The sequence below is a fragment of the Toxotes jaculatrix genome, chromosome 13 (genome assembly GCF_017976425.1).
Source record: "Toxotes jaculatrix isolate fToxJac2 chromosome 13, fToxJac2.pri, whole genome shotgun sequence".
Taxonomy (NCBI): domain Eukaryota; kingdom Metazoa; phylum Chordata; class Actinopteri; family Toxotidae; genus Toxotes; species Toxotes jaculatrix.
Genome location: NC_054406.1, coordinates 11,520,589 through 11,539,306, shown reverse-complemented (window position 1 = coordinate 11,539,306; position 18,718 = coordinate 11,520,589). Strand labels below are relative to the sequence as shown.

The 18,718-nt window shown below is 41.1% G+C and overlaps 1 protein-coding gene across 1 annotated transcript; it reads left to right on the top strand.

Annotated features, from left to right (window-relative positions):
* The first annotated feature begins 3,896 nt into the window (after positions 1-3,896).
* Positions 3,897-17,579, top strand: susd5 (sushi domain containing 5). The gene is made up of 5 exons (XM_041052567.1): positions 3,897-4,117; positions 5,431-5,608; positions 10,008-10,117; positions 11,442-11,630; positions 12,949-17,579. Exons 1-5 carry the CDS (start codon positions 4,030-4,032, stop codon positions 14,817-14,819), a joined length of 2,436 nt encoding a protein of 811 aa, XP_040908501.1. The 5' UTR covers positions 3,897-4,029; the 3' UTR covers positions 14,820-17,579.
* Positions 17,580-18,718: the final 1,139 nt, after the last annotated feature.

Sequence of the window (18,718 nt, the reverse complement as noted above, 5' to 3'; positions counted from 1 at the left end):
GTTCACCAAAGAGTCAGGGGTTCCCAAAATTTCAGGGCCTCTAAGAGGATTTTCTTTTATCCCTGTAACCTCTGATTAAAGGGATTTTGAGGATATTTAGAGAGGTTTGTTGTTATTAAGGTGTTGTTAAAAAGCGAGGGATATTAGGGGAGAGAGAAATACCCGAGAAGAAATGTCTGACTTTTTTCTGAAATTCATTTGGACTAACCAGTACACACACATTCCTTTTTTTTAAATAATTATTTTTTATTCCTTATTTTTCTCTGTGTCCCTGGACAAAATCACAAATAAAGGAGTATAAAGGAGTTTTCTTGATGGCATGACTTATTTCTTTTTATTTTAGTGAAGAAAATGTAAGAAGTTAATTTCACTTTTATATTTGAAAGGTTAAATGTACAAAAACTGCTTCACTCCCATCCACACGTCTCTGATGATCTGCATTTCTCAGAGCAGCTGCCTCTCTTTAATTCTATATTAAACCATTTATAACCATGTTAAAGTGAGCAAAGAAGAATTTGTGAAAGCTATATCGCTTTACAGTTGAATATATTATTCCTGACACTTACACACTGGATTATTGTGTAACATATAAATGGACGAGACATGACTCAGACAGAAGAAACTATGTATGCATGCCAGCAGGAAATATATACATTTATGATGCTTGTGCTAAACATCTACGTGCCGCACGTTTTTCAATCCTTTCGCCACCACATCTCACTGCATTGCATGGTAATTAACAATTTCTCATCAGAAGTCAAATTAATTAACTCAGTTCTTTGAATAGCTCCATGCCCTTCTCATCCTGACTCAGCTGTGGCTGGCAGCTCAGTGTTGAATGTGTCCTGACGATTGCAGTGACCGGATTAATGTCAAGCAAGGTCATCTCTGTTAAACTACAGTGTCTTTCAAAAGAAAAATGTACCCCAGCTGTTGATACAGTATGTTTGTGAAGTTAATAGGGATTTGAATACTATAAAATTTTCTGCTTCATCCAAAGTATTAAAAGGTTATTATGGCTTGGCCTTTTTTTTTAAAAACCATAACCTGTTTGATTACAGGTTTCAGTATTCACCATCAGTATTCCCTTTACTCTCTTAAATACTTTGTTTTTGTACAAATAAAGATTACTATGCTTATCATACTGTAGCTAAAACACTCATCAAGTTGCAGGTTCAGACACATGTACACACACATAATTTGTCACTGTGCACGTTTTGCTTTATAATTTCCCTATGCCTTTAACCTTAACACATTTTCTAAAAACCCACTGGTTACAAAGCTAAAAACAAGAGTGCTCCATGTTTTTCACCGGATAGCAGTACACACACACATGCACACTCACACACACATCAATCATCTCTCTCAAAACCACGCTTTCTCTCCATGCAGCTTCAACTCTGAGCTTTCAAAGCTGTTCCTGTTTATCTGGACCTCACCCCTCCTGGTGGTTGAGGTTGCTGTTGCCATGGAGACAAAGCTAGTCCTCCCTCTGTCCCCTGTCTGCACTGGTATGACCAATGATTTCCTCTGAGTCAATCACACACCTGCACTACACCTCATTCTGACAGGACATGTTTCACATGGGAAGTCACTGGTCTCACACATACTCTGAGCAATCTTGTGGTTGACATATGTTCGCATTTGTGTGTGACTGTATGTGTGTGTACATGTCTTCCTATGGTTGTGTGGACAAATTTTGGTTCAAAACCATCATTGTGAGGACATTTTGGCTGGTCTTCACAACTTCAAAGGGTTGTTAGAGGGTTGAGACTTGGTTTTAAGGCTCAGGTTAGAATTAGGTTTAGGATAGGGTTAGGGTAAGGGGCTAGGGAATGCATTATGTAAGTGGTGGGGTCCTCACAACTATAGAAAGAGCAACATGTATGTGTAACATGTATGTGACTCTCTGTGCGTGTTTACTTCCACAAATTGTCTGATGGGTGTGTACTGGAAGTCCTGTGGGATTACACACCTGTGTGATGTCTGGATGTGTGTCTGTCCCCCCCGTCAGACACCTGCAGCAAACATAATTCTCACCAGCCTCTCTGAGATGGTGCAGGTGTGAATCACTGTCTCTCTCCTCCTCGCCATCTCTCTCCCATTTACTCTATGACCCCCACCTCTCCAGAAATAGCCCCCTGTACATGAGTCAGGTTCTCAGCCCACCTTAAACTCCTCATCCAAACCCTCTGAACAGGACATCCATAGGGTGAAAGTATGAGAGGCACATGAGTACAGGGTGAAAAACTGTGACAGAGAAGCAGAGAGAGGGGTGACTGAAATGGAAAAACATCAGTCACAGATTTAAAGCCAGAGCGCAGCAACAGCATGGGTGACTCCACTGGGAGAGAGGGAACGCAGAGAATTATGAAAATGAAAACGGTGGGATGTGAAAGAAAGAAATGGGGAGAGATGAGCTGGTGTGAAACTTCAATAAAGGCGTCACTCCTTCGGGAATTTCTTTACTATTGTCTTTTTTAATCTCATTCCAAAAACGATTCGTTTGTTCGAGCCTCTGCACACATGTTGCTCCTGTCCCTGACTGTATGCAGTTTTCTCTGACTTGAAATCACACCCATCATCTCTCCTCGTGCAGGGGGGTAGGAAAACAACCCTCTCCTCCGAGTACCTTCCTTTTCTTCTGCAAATTAGGATTTTACATACAAAGCACATGATGGGCGTATAAAATATGATGCACTGTTATAGACTGAATTATCTAACAGTAAATAAAATTAAAGCTGAAACAATTCCAGTTGGTTTCAGTTGAGAGTTGGTTTGGAGAAAACATAATTCAGCTCTAAAAACTTGTCTTTCTCATTATTTGGGATGCAGAGCAAAGAAAAAAATCAATTAACTTAGATAAACAGAATATTATGCTAGTATAAAAATAATTTTTAGTTAGACCCCTGTATAAAATTGCATGAACGCAGTCAAGGAACGCAGTCATGCTGCAAATCTAATACCACCCTCATGCATGTGTTACTTATGTACGTACATCTCTTTCCAAATGAGAGGTAGGTTGTGATGTTTGGTGTGTAGACAAGTGCATTTATTAAAAGAAGCATATGTGCACACTGTGATTATTTTTATTCTCTGCGTGTAACATTTTCCCTCGGTTGTAATGTTGCTTTCGTGTTTACTTGTGCGGCTCTAGTTTGTATGAAGGTTAGGGTTATCTTCACCTGCAGATTCACTGAAACAATGCCTGCACACTCCAAAATGCTCTTTATGGGCTGTGGTCATCCATCTTTATCTCCCTCACCAAATGAGGACACACACACACACACACACACACACACACTGACTAAAGAGAAGTTTGGCTGATAGCAGAGGGAACAATTCACCTTAATTAAGATGATTATGCTCAAAGGATCAGCTCCATTTGCCTGTGCTGAACCTGAGGTGCCTTATTAGCCACTGGGTGTTAAATTGTCTATAAATAGCACTGCTGTGTCAATGTGTTATTCTTCAACACAAATACACACTTTCATTCATTTTTTTTTTAACATTTAGCAGAGGCTTATTTTCATGCCAGCTCACAAACAATGAGCAGGTAGAGCCTCTGTTCTGTGTCTTGCTCAAAGGCACTTCAGCAGCAGCGTTTATACCTCATCACCACCCTCCTCTTCCTCTCTGTAAAGGAGCAGCCCGGCAGTCTATCTGACCACCTTTGCCCACCCTGAGGATTTTGAGGCTGTGACGTATTTACTAACGGGGACACGCGAGTTTTCACACCGGTGCTCCATCTGCTTGCGAGGGCGACTATTTGGGGAGATAAACCGCGCCTCGCTCTCGAGCCTCCCGGACCGTTTTCTTTCCGTTAACACCCGCACTTGTCAACAAGCTTACCTCCCCTCTGCTCAGTCCACCTCTGTCCACCGGGGAAGGAAAGAGCAGGAGCACGAGTTTGCTCTCCACCGTCACTTTGACCTGCAAGATTGTGAACACGAAGAAGTCGTTTGGAAGTTTTCGGACACGTTTTTCCATATTAACAAAGTGAGATTTAGTTTTACAGAAAAAAAAAAGATGCTGGATCGTTGTAGCCAAATTGTCCTGCCACTGCTCTGTGGATGCCTGGCTTGTCTTGTGGTGACCTCAGTTGTGAATGCAGACGGTAAGTTTAATATTTGTAAGAGAAGAACGTGTCGTAGAAATGTAACAAGAAAGCAGCAAACCTCGTTATAAACTCACAAAGCCAAAGTTAGGGGGTTGGTGGTTCACAAGCCGTTACTCGGAGCGCACTGGTGGAAGCGCGCGCAAACAAATGGCACCTGCCTTTTTTTTTTTTTTATCTCGTGCGTTTAGTAATGATCGCATGTGAGCGTTTTTCCTCTCATCCCGCAACTTTTTTCTGTTTTCTGAATTCAGTATTTTGTCTTAACATAGAAAAGCAAGCCTTATACGACCTATAAAGCTATGCGTAATGTATGTAAATGCCGTTTGACCGCGCAGTCATACTAGAGCTTTTACAGATGCAGCTTCATTCGGGGTTTTTTTTTATTCATATATTTCTAAAAATGTAATTCTTAAGATTTTCAACATAAATGAAAGATAGAGTTAAATTGCCGTTAGAGTTAGTGAACCCCAGCAAATGATGGCGACTGCGATCCAGTCAATTGATCACACCTGTAGCCAATTAACCACCACAGGAGGTGGACAAAAGCCGACACTCGCTAAAATCAGATTTCCCCCTTGACTTTTCTTTTCGCAGCTGGCGTCAAATATGATTTTCTATCATGTTGTGAAATCAATCGGGACTTGGCATATTTTATGTGAAAAAAAGTTGTTAATCTTTATTATAATAGACATGTATTGATTAAGTAATGATCTACACCTGCATTTGTAATCTAATGAAAATAGACATTTGTATTATGGCAGATATAATTATTATAGTGTGGGTCTCAAAATCCACATTTGCGCATTGCTACTCCAAAGTGTTCAAATACCTCATATAAAACTGATGACCTGCTTTAGGTCTCACAACATAGTCAGTATGTGGTTTTTCACAAGTCATCCCAATCTATATTTAAAATATTCTATACAGTGCTCAAAAACCTATGGCAAAAGGGTAAAGGGCATTGAAGCAGAAATATAAGTTTTTCTTAAAATACAGTCCCCCTGATATCAATAAGGGGCTCTTTAGACTTCCACAGACATGTTTGGTGTATCTATCATTTTGATAATTCATGTATGAAAAGACAAGAGGATATTATTTGGTTTTTATTATCACCCACAAAACATTATTGTAACAGGTGAGGTGTCCATGTGTGGGTGTCTATGTCTAGTTCCTACACATTCTGCCTTTATCCAGAAGCTCACGGGTCATTTTTCTCAGCAGACAATAGGTCAATCTTTCAGTCTTTTGCTATAAAAGTAATAAAAGGTATAATTTGTTTTCCCTTTGCTCCTTATTCCCTCTTTTCTCAGGTCGAGTGTTCGTGTTGGACTTGAGGAACTCCTCTGGCCTGCAGGGCTTCAGAGATGCTGAGCAGGCTTGTGCCTCACAACATGCCCGCTTGGCTTCAGCAGAGGAGCTCCGTCACGCTGTGGTGGAGTGTTTCTTCTCTTCGTGCACTCGTGGATGGCTCTATGGAGGCACAGTGGGGTAAGAAAAGCAAAGCAAAGAAGTATTTAGCTTCATTGTTTTAAGGGACATGTAAGGAGACTACTGATATCTAGAGATGTCAAAGGTCATCTGTGGTGTGTGTGATTCTGTGTGTGCGTGGCGGAGGTTGCAGGAATGGATGAAAGAGAAAAGGAAGTAAAGGCAGCAGCGGCTGTTAAAGCGAGAGCGGGAAGATAGAAGAAGAGAGTGACACATTTCAAGGGGGAAAGAGAAAAAGCAGAGAGGGAAGAGAGGGAGAAAGACTCCTCTGTTCCTTCCTGGAGGAGGAGGGAATTCAGAGCCGGGGTGTCATGTCGACAACTGCCTCCATTTACACCTCTCATCTCCACGGTAACATGACACACAGCTTTCAGCACCCGGAGACAGAAACAGACACTCAGAGATAGAAAGACAGAGCTGATTTGGGCCTGGAGGAAGACAGGTAGACCATTATAGTCAGGTGTTTGACTGACAACTCGTATCCTTAGCAGTAATTACAGAGGATAGACAGAAAGTATTGCAGTCGTCCTGGTTTGTGTGATTTCAAATATAAGGTGATTGGAAGCCTGCAGGGTACATGGTTTTCATTATTACATGGATGGTGATATGGTGCTTGTGCTTTTCAAAGTTGAGCTGAAATATTGTCCCAAATTCTTCAAAAGCTTTTTTGCAATATTTAATAATTAAACAAAAACTGAGTACATAAGAACGAATTCCTCATTCCTCAGTGACTCAGCCATCGTCTCATTGTCTCACCTCTACTTTAAACTACCCAGTCACAGTTATAATCAAAAGAACAAGCATAAAATTGGCAGAAGGAAGGAACCACCAACAAGACTAAGCTACAGCCATACTTGTGACTCTGCGATGCTGTACTTGTGCATAGTGTGTGCTTTGAATCCTTTAAATGCTGATGCTACCAAGCTAACATGCTCACAGTGGCAAAAAGCTCATATTTTCCTAAATGATCATTCAGTGGAGAAATGTTTAGTGTTACGAAACTGAACCTGCTTCAAAATGGTGGCTGCCCTAAGAATGATGAACGTCTGGTCAGTGGAGAAGCTGACACTTTTTTTTTTTTCTGTACACTCCCTGCTCTCTACGTCTTGGACAGTGGACATCAGCTTTCACACCGGCTTACCATGTTTCACAGTGTATCATCCATCTATGATCTCTGTCTGTCTAAGCTGTGCTGGTTCATCTCCACCCCTCTTCAAACCTTTTCCACCTGAACTTGCTTCACACTTCTGCTGTGTTGGTGAAGAAAATAGGCCAGAGGTACTTCAGTGTGTGTGCAGCATTACATCACAGACACTTTATCTTTCTTATGGTTTGTTCTTCTATCACTTGTGGTCAGAAGTGCTCACACACAGTGCCATTCGTATATTACAGACCGTGTTTGTTGAAGGGACATCCTTGGTCTCCTGTTGTTGGTTTTCTTCTAGGTGTTGGTTGGTGTCCTGTACAGTCCTGTCTGTTGAGTCATGTCATATTCTCTCCTAGTTTATATGCAAAAGTCAGAAGCTCCACACCTCACTTCTCTGCATTTATGCTGCACTCAGCCGACATATAATTTCAGGCTATGTATAAGCATAAGTGTTTCGAAGTGATGGATCACATAATGAGAAGTAATAATTTTAATTAATCAACCATGATATACTTTCTTTCATGAAAGCTGGGCAAATCTTGAGTTTATTCACTGTTGGGTTTTCTTGTGTAGAAAAATACCTGTACCACGTTTGGCATTTCTTTCCTTTTTAGAATGTTTTTTTTTTTCAGCATTTCTGCCTTTATTTCCATGGTGACAGTAGAGAGAGTTTAAAATGAGAGAGGTGGAGAAGGGCAAACATCCCTTTGAAACCAGGATGTTGCAATTAAATGGTCAGTGTTGTAACCACCAATATGTCCCAGTAGAGATTATTTACCGTTGCGAATATCTTTTTTTTTTCATATATGGAGAAAGGGTTTGCTGTGCAACCAAGACTCGTCTCTGAATCAACTTCAGATTCTTTTCAGTTACTCAAGACCAGCAAATGATTGAATTATATTGCTATGCAGGGTTTCTGATTCATTTATTCAGGGGGGTTTTGGTTTTATTTAATAATAAAACATTTATTTCTGTGGTTAAATTTGTGTTTGACAGTTTTCCCGAGGGTAACACTCTGGTGTGAGTGCCAGTTGACCTATAGTTTTCAGAGTTGCCTTGACATAATTTTTAGATCTGTTGCATAATAACAAGTGCTCCTCAGATTGACTGTCCTGCCTTAACACCTTCTTCTTACCTGTCAATCGTAGATCTACTGCCCTGGTAACCAAACACAACAATACCAGCAGGCTGAATTTACACTTGGTTTCATACAAACTCACACATACAGTACATATATCTGACATTTTCCTGTAGTTATGTCATTCAAAGGGAGCGTTTTGAGAAATGTGGCCAGGTGAAGCGTACACTTCCTCTGAAAGAGGTCAGTATTTTTACCTTTTCCTCTCTCCCTCTTTTTCTCTCTCTCACACACACACACACACACACACACACACACACACACACACACACACACACACACACACACACACTCACTCACAGATGTCTGCAGGAGCTATAGTTTAATGTGAAAACAGTCTTTGTGATTTTTGTCTATCTCTGAGTGTTTTCTTGGTGATTTCTCTCTTGCTCCTCGTTTCTCTCTCTCAGACTTTTGTCCTTATAAGCTGAAGTTAGCGCGCCACAAGCATGCAGTATGACTCACACCGCTCTCTTCTCACAGTCTCTCCGTACTGCCAGTCAAATTCTTTCCAATTACTGATGCTTTCATTAACTCAGTTACACAAGTTAGCACATACACATACACACGCACTGACTCACACACATGCACAACTCTGGGCCGATACCTTTTCCCTATAATGATACCTGATTAACAATATTACCGGTCAAACCTGTTATTAATGAAAAGTGTAATGTGTCTGGCTTCTAATGACGTCTCTGGGCTCAGTGAAACTTTGCTTTGAATTTACTTTCCACATGGAGTTGAGTGGTGCCGGGAGCTGCTATGGGAACATGATTTGATTGGCCTGGGAAGTTTGAGTCAGTCTTATCTGGTGCTTTTGGATGATAAATGGGCCAGTGATGCTTTAAACCTTGGTAATAATGTGGCAACAAAAATAGACTGATAACTCAGCATTTTTAACCACTGCAGCTTGTTGGCATTGTGCACCGGCCGCATTATTCATGTGGTCCGTGTGGACCACGTATTATATTAAGCCCCTGATGTTATGATAGTTCTATATGAAGCTGGCTGTAACTTAGTCCTTGTACATGGGAACATCTATTCCTAATATGCCCCTATTGTGATAATATTGTGCCACAGGGTACAACTGCTGATACCACAGCATGTCTGAGCCATGATGTGTGTTCCTGGACTCCTGATGTCATGCTGTATTAATGTTTGAATAAGCAACAAATCTGCTGACGACTGATATAGTACTCTATATTTATCTGTGTATGTCGTCATGTTACCCATATACATTTATAAACCAGAGCTGCAGCTGGACATGTGAGATTGCTGGTAGCTGGTCAAAGTGGTGAAACTTTGAACTACTTTATATACTGTTTGGTATTTTAGTCCAGGGGTTCCCAACTCGGGGACTGGGCCCCCTCCAGAGGCTCACAAGATGAGGCATCATTAGATGATTAATGGGGGTTGAATGAAAGAAAAATAAAAATTTGCTTCACAAATTTGTATTTTTTGGATTTCTCTCTTTGGATTTCTGCTTTGTTGTTAAATTTTGCATGATATAAATGTTATTTTACCTCTTTAGGCCTTGAACTGTTATTTAAATGAACCCATCTAAGACATTGTGGTGATAACTCATACACATCTCAAACATAACAAGGGGACACAGCTAGACACAGTTAAATCATAGGGTTAATCTAGAACAATGGATTGTAGCTTATTATTATGTGTTGTTGCATTAAATCTTAATCAGAAAAGTTACTAGAAACTAAAGGTGGAAAATAAATATAGTGGAGTAAAAAGTACTGTGCTTTGTGTGAGTAGAATTATAAAGTAGCACAAAATGGAAATGATAAAGTACCTCCAAACTGTATTTAACAGTACCAGAATACCTTCCACCACAGGATGTAATAATGGAGTGTGTTTCTGTGTATGCGTGAGTGTGTGTTACAAGTGAACACACTGGGTTTAATTATGACCACCCTCAATGCTGGAGTCGCTGAGGGACATTTAAGTGTTTTGCTGGAGGCCGTTTGGTCTCATATCTTATTGAAATTAATGGGTGCATTTGTGTGTGTCTGTTCCCTAACATGATCTGGTTTTAAATGTGGATCATTAATGTTCTTACTGCCTGCCTGCCTGTGTGTCCGTCTATTGATTTCTAGGACCACAGTGTGTAATATTGTGGGCAGTACGCTGAAAGCAGTGGATGTGAGAACAGAAAATGCTACAGAGGACACTGCACACCTGGACGCTTTCTGTATCAAAGACAAAGGTCAGTAAAGACACAAACACGTACTCATGATTTATAAGTTGCTGCATGAAGTTGTGAGTGGTGATCCAGATGTGAATGGATGACCTAAGTGTGTACTACATGTGTGTATCTGTGTGCGCTTGTGTGCAGTTCTCCCTCCTCAGATATTTACTGAGGTGTGAAAGAAGCTGTGTTCCTGCGTTCCTTCCATCTACACCTCTACTTTCAACATCCTGCTAGTGTGTGTGTGTGCGTTTGTGCTCTCTATTTCTGTGTTTTTACTCATATCTGTCATCATATACCAATCTATCAGCCCTCTCATGAGTATCTGAGTGTGTGATTTGATCCATGAACGTAGCTAAACCCCCGACAGAGCTGAAGCTAAATTCCACACACCTATTCCACTGGCATGGATCTGACAGGGGGAGGGGGGCAGTCAGTGGTTGGTTTTGAATCAGACTATTATTGGATGCCACCCAGAAGAGATCTCTGCCCCTTAAACAGCAGAGTTACTGTGGCTGTTTATATACCACACACCCCGGAGCTGGAATGAACACTCCACTGTGGGAAAAATGAACAGTCCTGATGCACTTAACGCAGGGAAAAGCAATGACATAGCTTCACAGTTAGAGCTGTAGAAGTTCAAATTTTCGTTTTTTTTTTTTGAGCAGTTTAGATAGTATTATGGTATAATATATTATTATCGTGTGCAAATTCTTTTGATGATATCGTGTTTTGTTGGGAAACTTTGATATCCAGCTCTAGGTCAAGCAAGAGTAAAGCAAGCTGTTGAACGTATACCTGTGTCTGCATGTGAAAAAAGAAAATTAATTTAAAAACTTTTTTTTTTAATTTTTTGAAAAATGATTGGTAGTAATGTAAGGGATAATGACATCTCAATCAAACAACAGCTGAATGAATTAAAATGTTTTTATTTGGGAGAGCAAAATAAAACAACTGAAAACTTAAACTGTTTCCTTTGTGTAATTACATTGTGAAATATTAGACCACAGTCAACACAGTACAGCCTTTAGCCTTCATCTCATCCCAGTGGCATTGTCATTTGCCATGTTTGTCAAAATTACATTCACATTTCCCCCAAACCCCGCTGCTTCCTGTCCCTTGAGTTGTTCTTATCTCTTTCTGTTTACAAATGGGATGGTGATGCTGCAAAGCTGGATAATAATAATGAATCATGTTTCATTAACCAGTCTGAGTAACATTGAATAGGGATAGCCTCATCTTTATGTCATAGTTTAAGAATTCAGTAAAGTTATATTGCATTTTGCATGTTGAATGTTTCTCTTTTTTATATCACATTAATCTCTGTGTTTACTGTTGACAGGTGTACCGTGTGGAGACCCTCCATCTTTTCCCAATGCCCATCTGCAGGAGCACACTGGGTTTGAGATGGGCGACGAGCTGCTGTACATGTGCGCGCCAGGTTACGTGATGCCCAGTGGACACAGTGCCTTCAGCCTGCTCTGCGACAGCTGTGGAGAGTGGTATGGGCTGGTGCAGATTTGTGTCAAAGGTAAGAAGGTGTTTCAGCTGTTTATGCTGGAGAGCAGGGCAGAAATGGAAAGAGGCAAAAAAGAAGAATGGCCCATTTTGCTCATCTTCTTCAAAGTTATGAGCTTTGACCTAGACAGGAGACCTCCTCACTTCCTTGCTTGTTAGCTCCCAGTGTTGTTGGTGACCTGTGCTTGATTTCTGGCTTTTGGGGAAACAAAGTCTTAGTTGTGAGTTAAGAAGAAAATGGCTGCAGTGACACCACAGCGTGACATACCATGGTGTGGCCCAGTTCATAGCAGAGGGTCTAAAGAGAAAGAGTCTAAGAAGGCAAAATGCCAGGCCTGTGTCCGGGGTCAGCCAACAGAGACTTAGTCATGTTTGTGCTCTAAAGCACATAAATCTGAGTTACATGACAGGTAACAAGATGGTTTAAAACGCTAAAGAAGGAAAGATATACTTCTACTCAAATATATACCTCATATGTCTGTTAAAATTATATTTACCTTTGTCTGATGTAATGCTTGATGTTTCTATTTTCTTATGACATGCTGAATACTTTCACCTGGTTAAGCCTCCTGAAAACCTTCAAATGGGCAGGCTACAACATGTGACAAAGGGTCACAAGTAGCCATCGCTTTATTTTAAAGGAATAGTTCAACATTTTGGCATGTAATGACTATATATTGACTTTTAAGAGTTAGATTAATACCACTCTCATGTCTTTCCAGGCAGCAATCAATTAGCTTAGCTTTGCATAAAGACTGGAAACAGCTAGTCCGGCTCTGTCCAAAAGCAAAAAAAATATCCACCGACCAGCACCTCTAAAGCTCACAATCAACACTTTAATTTTTTTTGTTAAGTTCATACAAAAAGTAAGTAAATGAAATAAAAGTGTAAAAACAAGGAAAAGTTACTTCCTGATGGGATGGGTGATGACCACTCGCCAAGAAATAATGAGCTTTAGAGGTGCTGTTAGATGGATTTTGGAGCAGAGCCAGGCTGGCTGTTTCCCCTTGTTTGCAGTCTTTATGCTAAATTAAAGTAACCAGCTATTGACTGTATTTTCCATTCAGACGTGAGGGGGGCATCAATCCTCTTATCTGACTCTTGGCAAGAAAGTGAACAAGCACATTTCTCAAAATAATTATTCCCACCCCATTAAGGGGTCATAATCCAAAGTTAGACAAAGTCTAAATTATTTCCACATTGTCAGAATCTGAAAGCTGTAAATGCACTGTTTGATTTTTTTAATTGAGTTGAATGATCAGAAATGTACAGATCTGATGTAGCTTTGTGAGCTGATGAAGCATATGTGTATCCTCTTTGTGTTCCCTCAGATGAGACTGAAAGTCAGGTTGACTATGAAGACAAGTTCACTGATTCCTATGGAGAGAGAGAGCGCCACAGTGAGAGACCAGAGGAGGCTCACAGTAAAGTGTATGAGGAGGTACATGGAACCTCATACCCGGAGGGGATGAGGAGTCAGGAGCAGCAAGAGACGAGCTTTGGCATTGAAGTGGAGGACGAGCATCAAGACCAGCATGGACAGCAGGAAGCAGGAGGAGAGTTGATTGGTAGAAAATATGAAGGTGTTGCAGATGGAGTAGAAAAAGACGAAGAGCGGGCTGCTGAAGGCTTTATAGGCCATCCAAGGTGGGAGCAGGAGAGGAGAGAGGTGGTTAGGATAGATGCAGCTGCAGTCACAGAAGCACCTGTCTCTCTTCTCTCCCAGAAACACATGTTCTGGTTCCCATCTGAGGCCTTTCAGGAGGAGGGGCATCCTGTCTCCACCAATCCAGTCACACAGACTACCCAGAGAGCCTCAGGTGCCCAATCAGAAGAAAGCAAAGAACATGAGAGCCAAGAGAGGGACCACCACCAACATCCTGTTGATGTTGACGACCATGATCACGGGCGAGAAAGAGACGATGATCATGATGTAGATGACCAAGATGATCATGACAACAGCCACCATGACATCCATGAAGACAGCCACCATGATGATCAAGATGACCGTGACAGTCACCAGGATGAAGATGACCATGACGATCATGTGAAACCTTACATTCCAGCTCAGCATGATGACATGGAGAGACAGGACCGTCACGAAAAACATGACGACGGTCACAATGACCATTATGACATGGGTGAGCACGAAGATGATCGGGTTCGCTACGGCAGCCAGGAGTACGATGATCGAGATGATACCTACGATGAACATGAGAGCTATGAGGATCATGAGGACGTGACTGACGATCGTGATGCCGTTGATCAAGAGCATCCCGAAGGCTCTAAGGAACATCCAGACCATGACGACCACGATGATGGTGAGGAGCATTATGACCCGGAAGAGGACGATAACGACCGTTACACTGATCACGATGACCTTGACCATGATGACCATGACAGATATGATGATCATGATAGCCATGAAGATGATGATGATGGCCATCAGCGTGTAATCTTTTCTATAGCAACAGATGAGCGCCAGAATGTCACTCAGAGAGGAGCAGGAGGAAAGGCCACCACAGATGAAACCTGGCTAGACGGCTACCCCGTTGTCCCAGAGGAAACAGAAAAAGGTGACTCCACAACAGACCGACCCAATGAGGTGGAAATTCGAAGACCTGTGTCTTACACCAGCTTACCAAAGGAACAAGAGCCGCCCACCATGGAGCCTGAAGAAAGAAGAGTGGTCAAGGTGTGGCCTGGATTCATCCCCACCTCTGCTCCTTACCCCGACCACTTAGAGCCCTCAGATTCCCCCTCATACTCCGACACCCTTGACTACGACACACAACAAGTAGCTCCCACCCACTCCTGGCAGCGTGACCTCACTGAGCACCCCTTCCCTAATTATGGCCCAGCTCCTCCGGTGCATGACGGCGACATCCTCACTGGAGAGGAGGGGAAGCACACTGTGCACAGCCTGCCCGGTGAGACTGGTGAGAGGGGGGAGATGGAAGGGGAGATGGGGGAGACGATCTGCACAGGCGATGACTGTCCTCCACGTCCTCCAAGCTCCTCCAGCCAAGGCCCCAAGGTAGCTGCCATAATTGTGGCGGTGTGTGCTGTTGCTGCGGCAGTCGTCGTCGGGGTGTGGTGTTACCGACGGCAGCAGCAGAAGAGCTCAATGTACGAGATGAACGGAAAGGGCCAGAGTCAGATCAGACAGGGCCAACAGATAGAGATGCAGCAAAAAGTGTAAGCGTGAGAGATGAGGAAAGAAGGACACTGACAGAGGGCAGAGACATTTGGGAGGGATGTGATGATCGGATGATGAATTCGAGAGGAAAGCAAAGCTTATTAGAAACTACTGCATGATTGAAGGTTTTGGATAGGTATGAACAGATGAGTTGTGCTAAAGCCCTGTTCCAAACAGCAAAACTTTACCTGTGCTCAAAATTTAGAAAACTGAAAGAACCTACACAACAGTATGGTAGCAGTTCTCTTCCTCTCCCACTTATTGGATCCGTTAGGAAATTCACTCATCTTTTGCATACCTATTCATTGTTTTCATAGCTCTAGTGTCTAGTTGGTGGAAGGGCAGTGTCTGGACTGGACTCGGCTCCAGGAACTGAAAAAAAGAGACTGTAAGGAAATGACCCTGTAGGAAAACCACAAGAAGGCATGCCTGCCTGACTATTTGAACTGAGACTTCAACCTCCAAAGCTCTTGGACATTGTGGGAAAGATTTTCTGTGCTACCTTGCTGTCATTTTTTGTTGACTTTATTGAGTGCTCTGTTTATTGGTGTTGTGTATTGTTTCAGATTTATCGATTTCAATCTTCTTTTTTGTTTATTGTGTTTATAAAAACTGTATCCCTCTTGTTACTCCACGACAAGAGTGCTGAAGTTCAGAACACTTCAGATTATTGCAGCAGATTTTGGGCAGGTAGTCCCAAATAAACGACCCGGCTTCTGTCAGACCTGTGTGAAAGAAAGAAAAAAAAATTCACAACCATGATGATGAGGGTGATGGTTAGACCAGATGAGAGAGTGGGATGAGTGGAATGAAGAGAACTGAAAGCGGAAAGGAAAAGGATAAAAAAGAGACCAAGGAATGGTGTGAGTAAGAGGTATGATGGGAGAAACATTTAAAGACTTTCCTGCCTCTGTTGGTTTTGACAGTCAGCTGGTGAGAAATACAGAGCAAGTGTCCAGACTGCAGGCTCAGCCCCATGCATGTATGTGTCCAAGTGTGTTTGTGTGATACAGAGAGAGAGAGAGAGAGAGAGTGTGTGTGTGTGTGTGTGTGCGTGTGTGTGTGTCTCAGGTTCGTGCAATTCGCCGCTCAGCAGTACATCGTGTTTGAAGTTTCCGACGGAAGAACCAGAATGGATTCTGACAGCATTCAGACCAACCAGAGATCAAACACTGTGGTGCTGCCATGGCAACAGAGAGAAACTACCCCAAATGTTATAGTTAAAAGATTAGTACTATTCTTGATTATTCAGACTGTTTAGGGTGGGGTTTTTTTTCATAAAAGTTAATGAAAGAGATTTCTAAATATCTTGTGGAACTGGAGAGTCTGTGACATTAGGCTAAAGTTAGGGCTGGACCTCATGCCCCTAAAGTGTGATAAATGGTTACATGTAGCTTTATAATGATAAATGTAATGCTAAATGTTTTTAATACAACATCAGTGGATTATATTTCCTTACTTGTTTTCTGCTATGTCTCTTCTTATTAATTACAATTCAGTTAAAGAGGGTCTATTGGACTCAATACAAATGTGTGGGAATGTAAACAGTTTGTTTATCAAAACATTCTGATATGATTAAATTTAGGCAGGAAATTTGTAATGCGAGTAATCTGCTTAATTTGGTTGTTCAAATAAGTAAAGATTTTACTTTAGCATTGTATGATTCCGTGACATTTACGTTTTTGCTGTTTCCATGTTGTGCCAAATACTTCAGAACAAGGTCAACTGCAAAATTAGAAAAGCTCATAAAAAAGGTGCAAGTGTAAGAAAAAGTCAAATAGCCATATAATGTAGATGTTAGATTTTTAATTTTAGTGGTGTATAAATACTACAAAATTGTCTATGTCACAATGACTTAAGTAGAAAGTGGTTTACTTGTAGTAAGTCTACAGTGGGTGGTGGCTCATAGACAAGGTTCATTATGGTGTCATCAGTCTTGAATGATAATTAATTTTTTTTTTCTCATATGTTTCTAACATAACATCCAATGTCGTCAGCAGGTTTAAAAAAAGATTTTTTTAAATTGTGTTCTTTTTAATCTGGTTATGAAACAGGGATTTGTTTGATTTGGATTGGTTAAGAGAATAAGAACCAATTTTTTCCCCGGATTTAATTAAATTCAGTGTTTTTCATTTCTGAATCATGTTGTTTGAAACTATATTGACACTATTCATGGCTGAGGGCTTCTGGGAAATGAAGTACCCGTTGTTGTCTATGTGTTTCTGTAAATATTAACCTATGACTGTATTAGCTTGCTGTACGTACTGTAGTGTTACTGGTGTCCAGAAAATCTCACCTCACCAAGACAGTCAAGCACAGTTAACATCAGACATTACCTCTTTATGTCTTACACAAGGTCAACTCATTTCCACCACTCAGAATCTCACCTGCAGCCTGTTACATGTACCAGTCCACTCTGTTGTTGAAACGCACAGTACTGTACTCGCAAAAGTCAGCTGCTGGAGTAAGATTGAAACAAAAACCACATTGTTGTTGATCACGTAAGGACCTGTCTGACCTCACAGCAGATTTGCCACATGACCTGACAGTAATCATTAACAGTGTGGTTAAATTTGGAATCACTTGAGTTTTGTGCAAAAGCCTGACGCCAATGAAAGGAAAACAGGAAATAATGTTTTGTCATTGCTACATCTCATTCACATGATGCTTTAATGTGTCAGTTTCTTCCCCATTTCAATTCCCCTGATGTGCATGATGTCAGGATGAAGTGTGTACTGTATGTGCGTTGTCTAAGTCACAATAAACTCCTACACATGTGACTCTGTGATGATTGTTGCATCAGATGTGGTTTTAACTCTTGATCTATTTTTTTTCATCTGGGTCAAACGGGTACATTCACTTGTGAAGACAAAGATCTCAAATCACATGGCCCATAGTCCGTTATTTACCATTCATTGTGTAAGGGTGACCTGTGACCTTGACCTTTGACCCTGACTAAGTATTACTTTTTTTATGTTAGCTTTTATCCAAGCTCCTTTTACATGCCATTATCTTCTGCTTCTCTGATGTGTTCCCAAAATCTTTAAAAAAAAGAAGAAAAGAGACAAGGATGTAAGATAAAGCAATAAAAGAGACAGGTAAATACAGACAGGAGAGGAACGAGAACGCAGAGACAGACACACAGTAATACAGAGGGAATGTTCCCCTGTGGGTTTTTAACATCACTGTGTGACAAACTGCACAGAGACTCAATGTTCAAACATTATTAAACAACTCAGTGTTTTCTCTGGCTATGTCTCTGCTCAGCACAGTCCTGGATTTTGTCTAAAGGACCCTTGCAAACAACCTGCTGTCTACCCCTTCACGTCTCTATCAACGCCTTTCTTACTTTTCTTTGGGACTTTTTTTTTTATCAGGGCTCCAGTCAAAATTGTAAAAAAAAAAAAAAAAAAAAAAGTAATTTCAGAAGCAAAAATACCAGACATTACAAAGTTACACTTTCTAAATGATGTGATGTTTTGCAGCTTTCTCTGTCTTGTGAGAATTTAAACTGATCATTTTTGGGTTCTGGATGGTTGGTTGGAAACAACAAGCCACCTGAAGACATGAACTTGAGCTTTAGGAAATTGAAACAAGTATAATTCACTATTTTATTCATTTTATGGACTAAATCCGCAACTGAATTACAACACTGAAATGATTACTTGAGAGATCTGATGTTTGGAATGTTATTTTATTGTAAAAAGGACCATTTCTGAACAACATCTATGATTCACAGCGGAGGAATTACTTCATTAAACAGTAAGCAAAAACATTTCTGCCTCTATTATCATTGTCCTTGAATCGTTTAGCTACTGTGCTGCATGTCCATACCTCTGAATTGGATATTTTAATGCACAAAGTGGGAAATATTCAGGATGTGGAGTAAAAACACAGTGACC

Coding starts and splice junctions, on each gene's coding strand:
- susd5 (XM_041052567.1), top strand. CDS start 4,030: ATGCTGGATCGTTGTAGCCAAATTGTCCTGCCACTGCTCTGTGGATGC. Junction 10,118..11,441: donor TTTCTGTATCAAAGACAAAG/GTCAGTAAAGAC, acceptor TACTGTTGACAG/GTGTACCGTGTGGAGACCCT. Junction 11,631..12,948: donor GGTGCAGATTTGTGTCAAAG/GTAAGAAGGTGT, acceptor GTGTTCCCTCAG/ATGAGACTGAAAGTCAGGTT.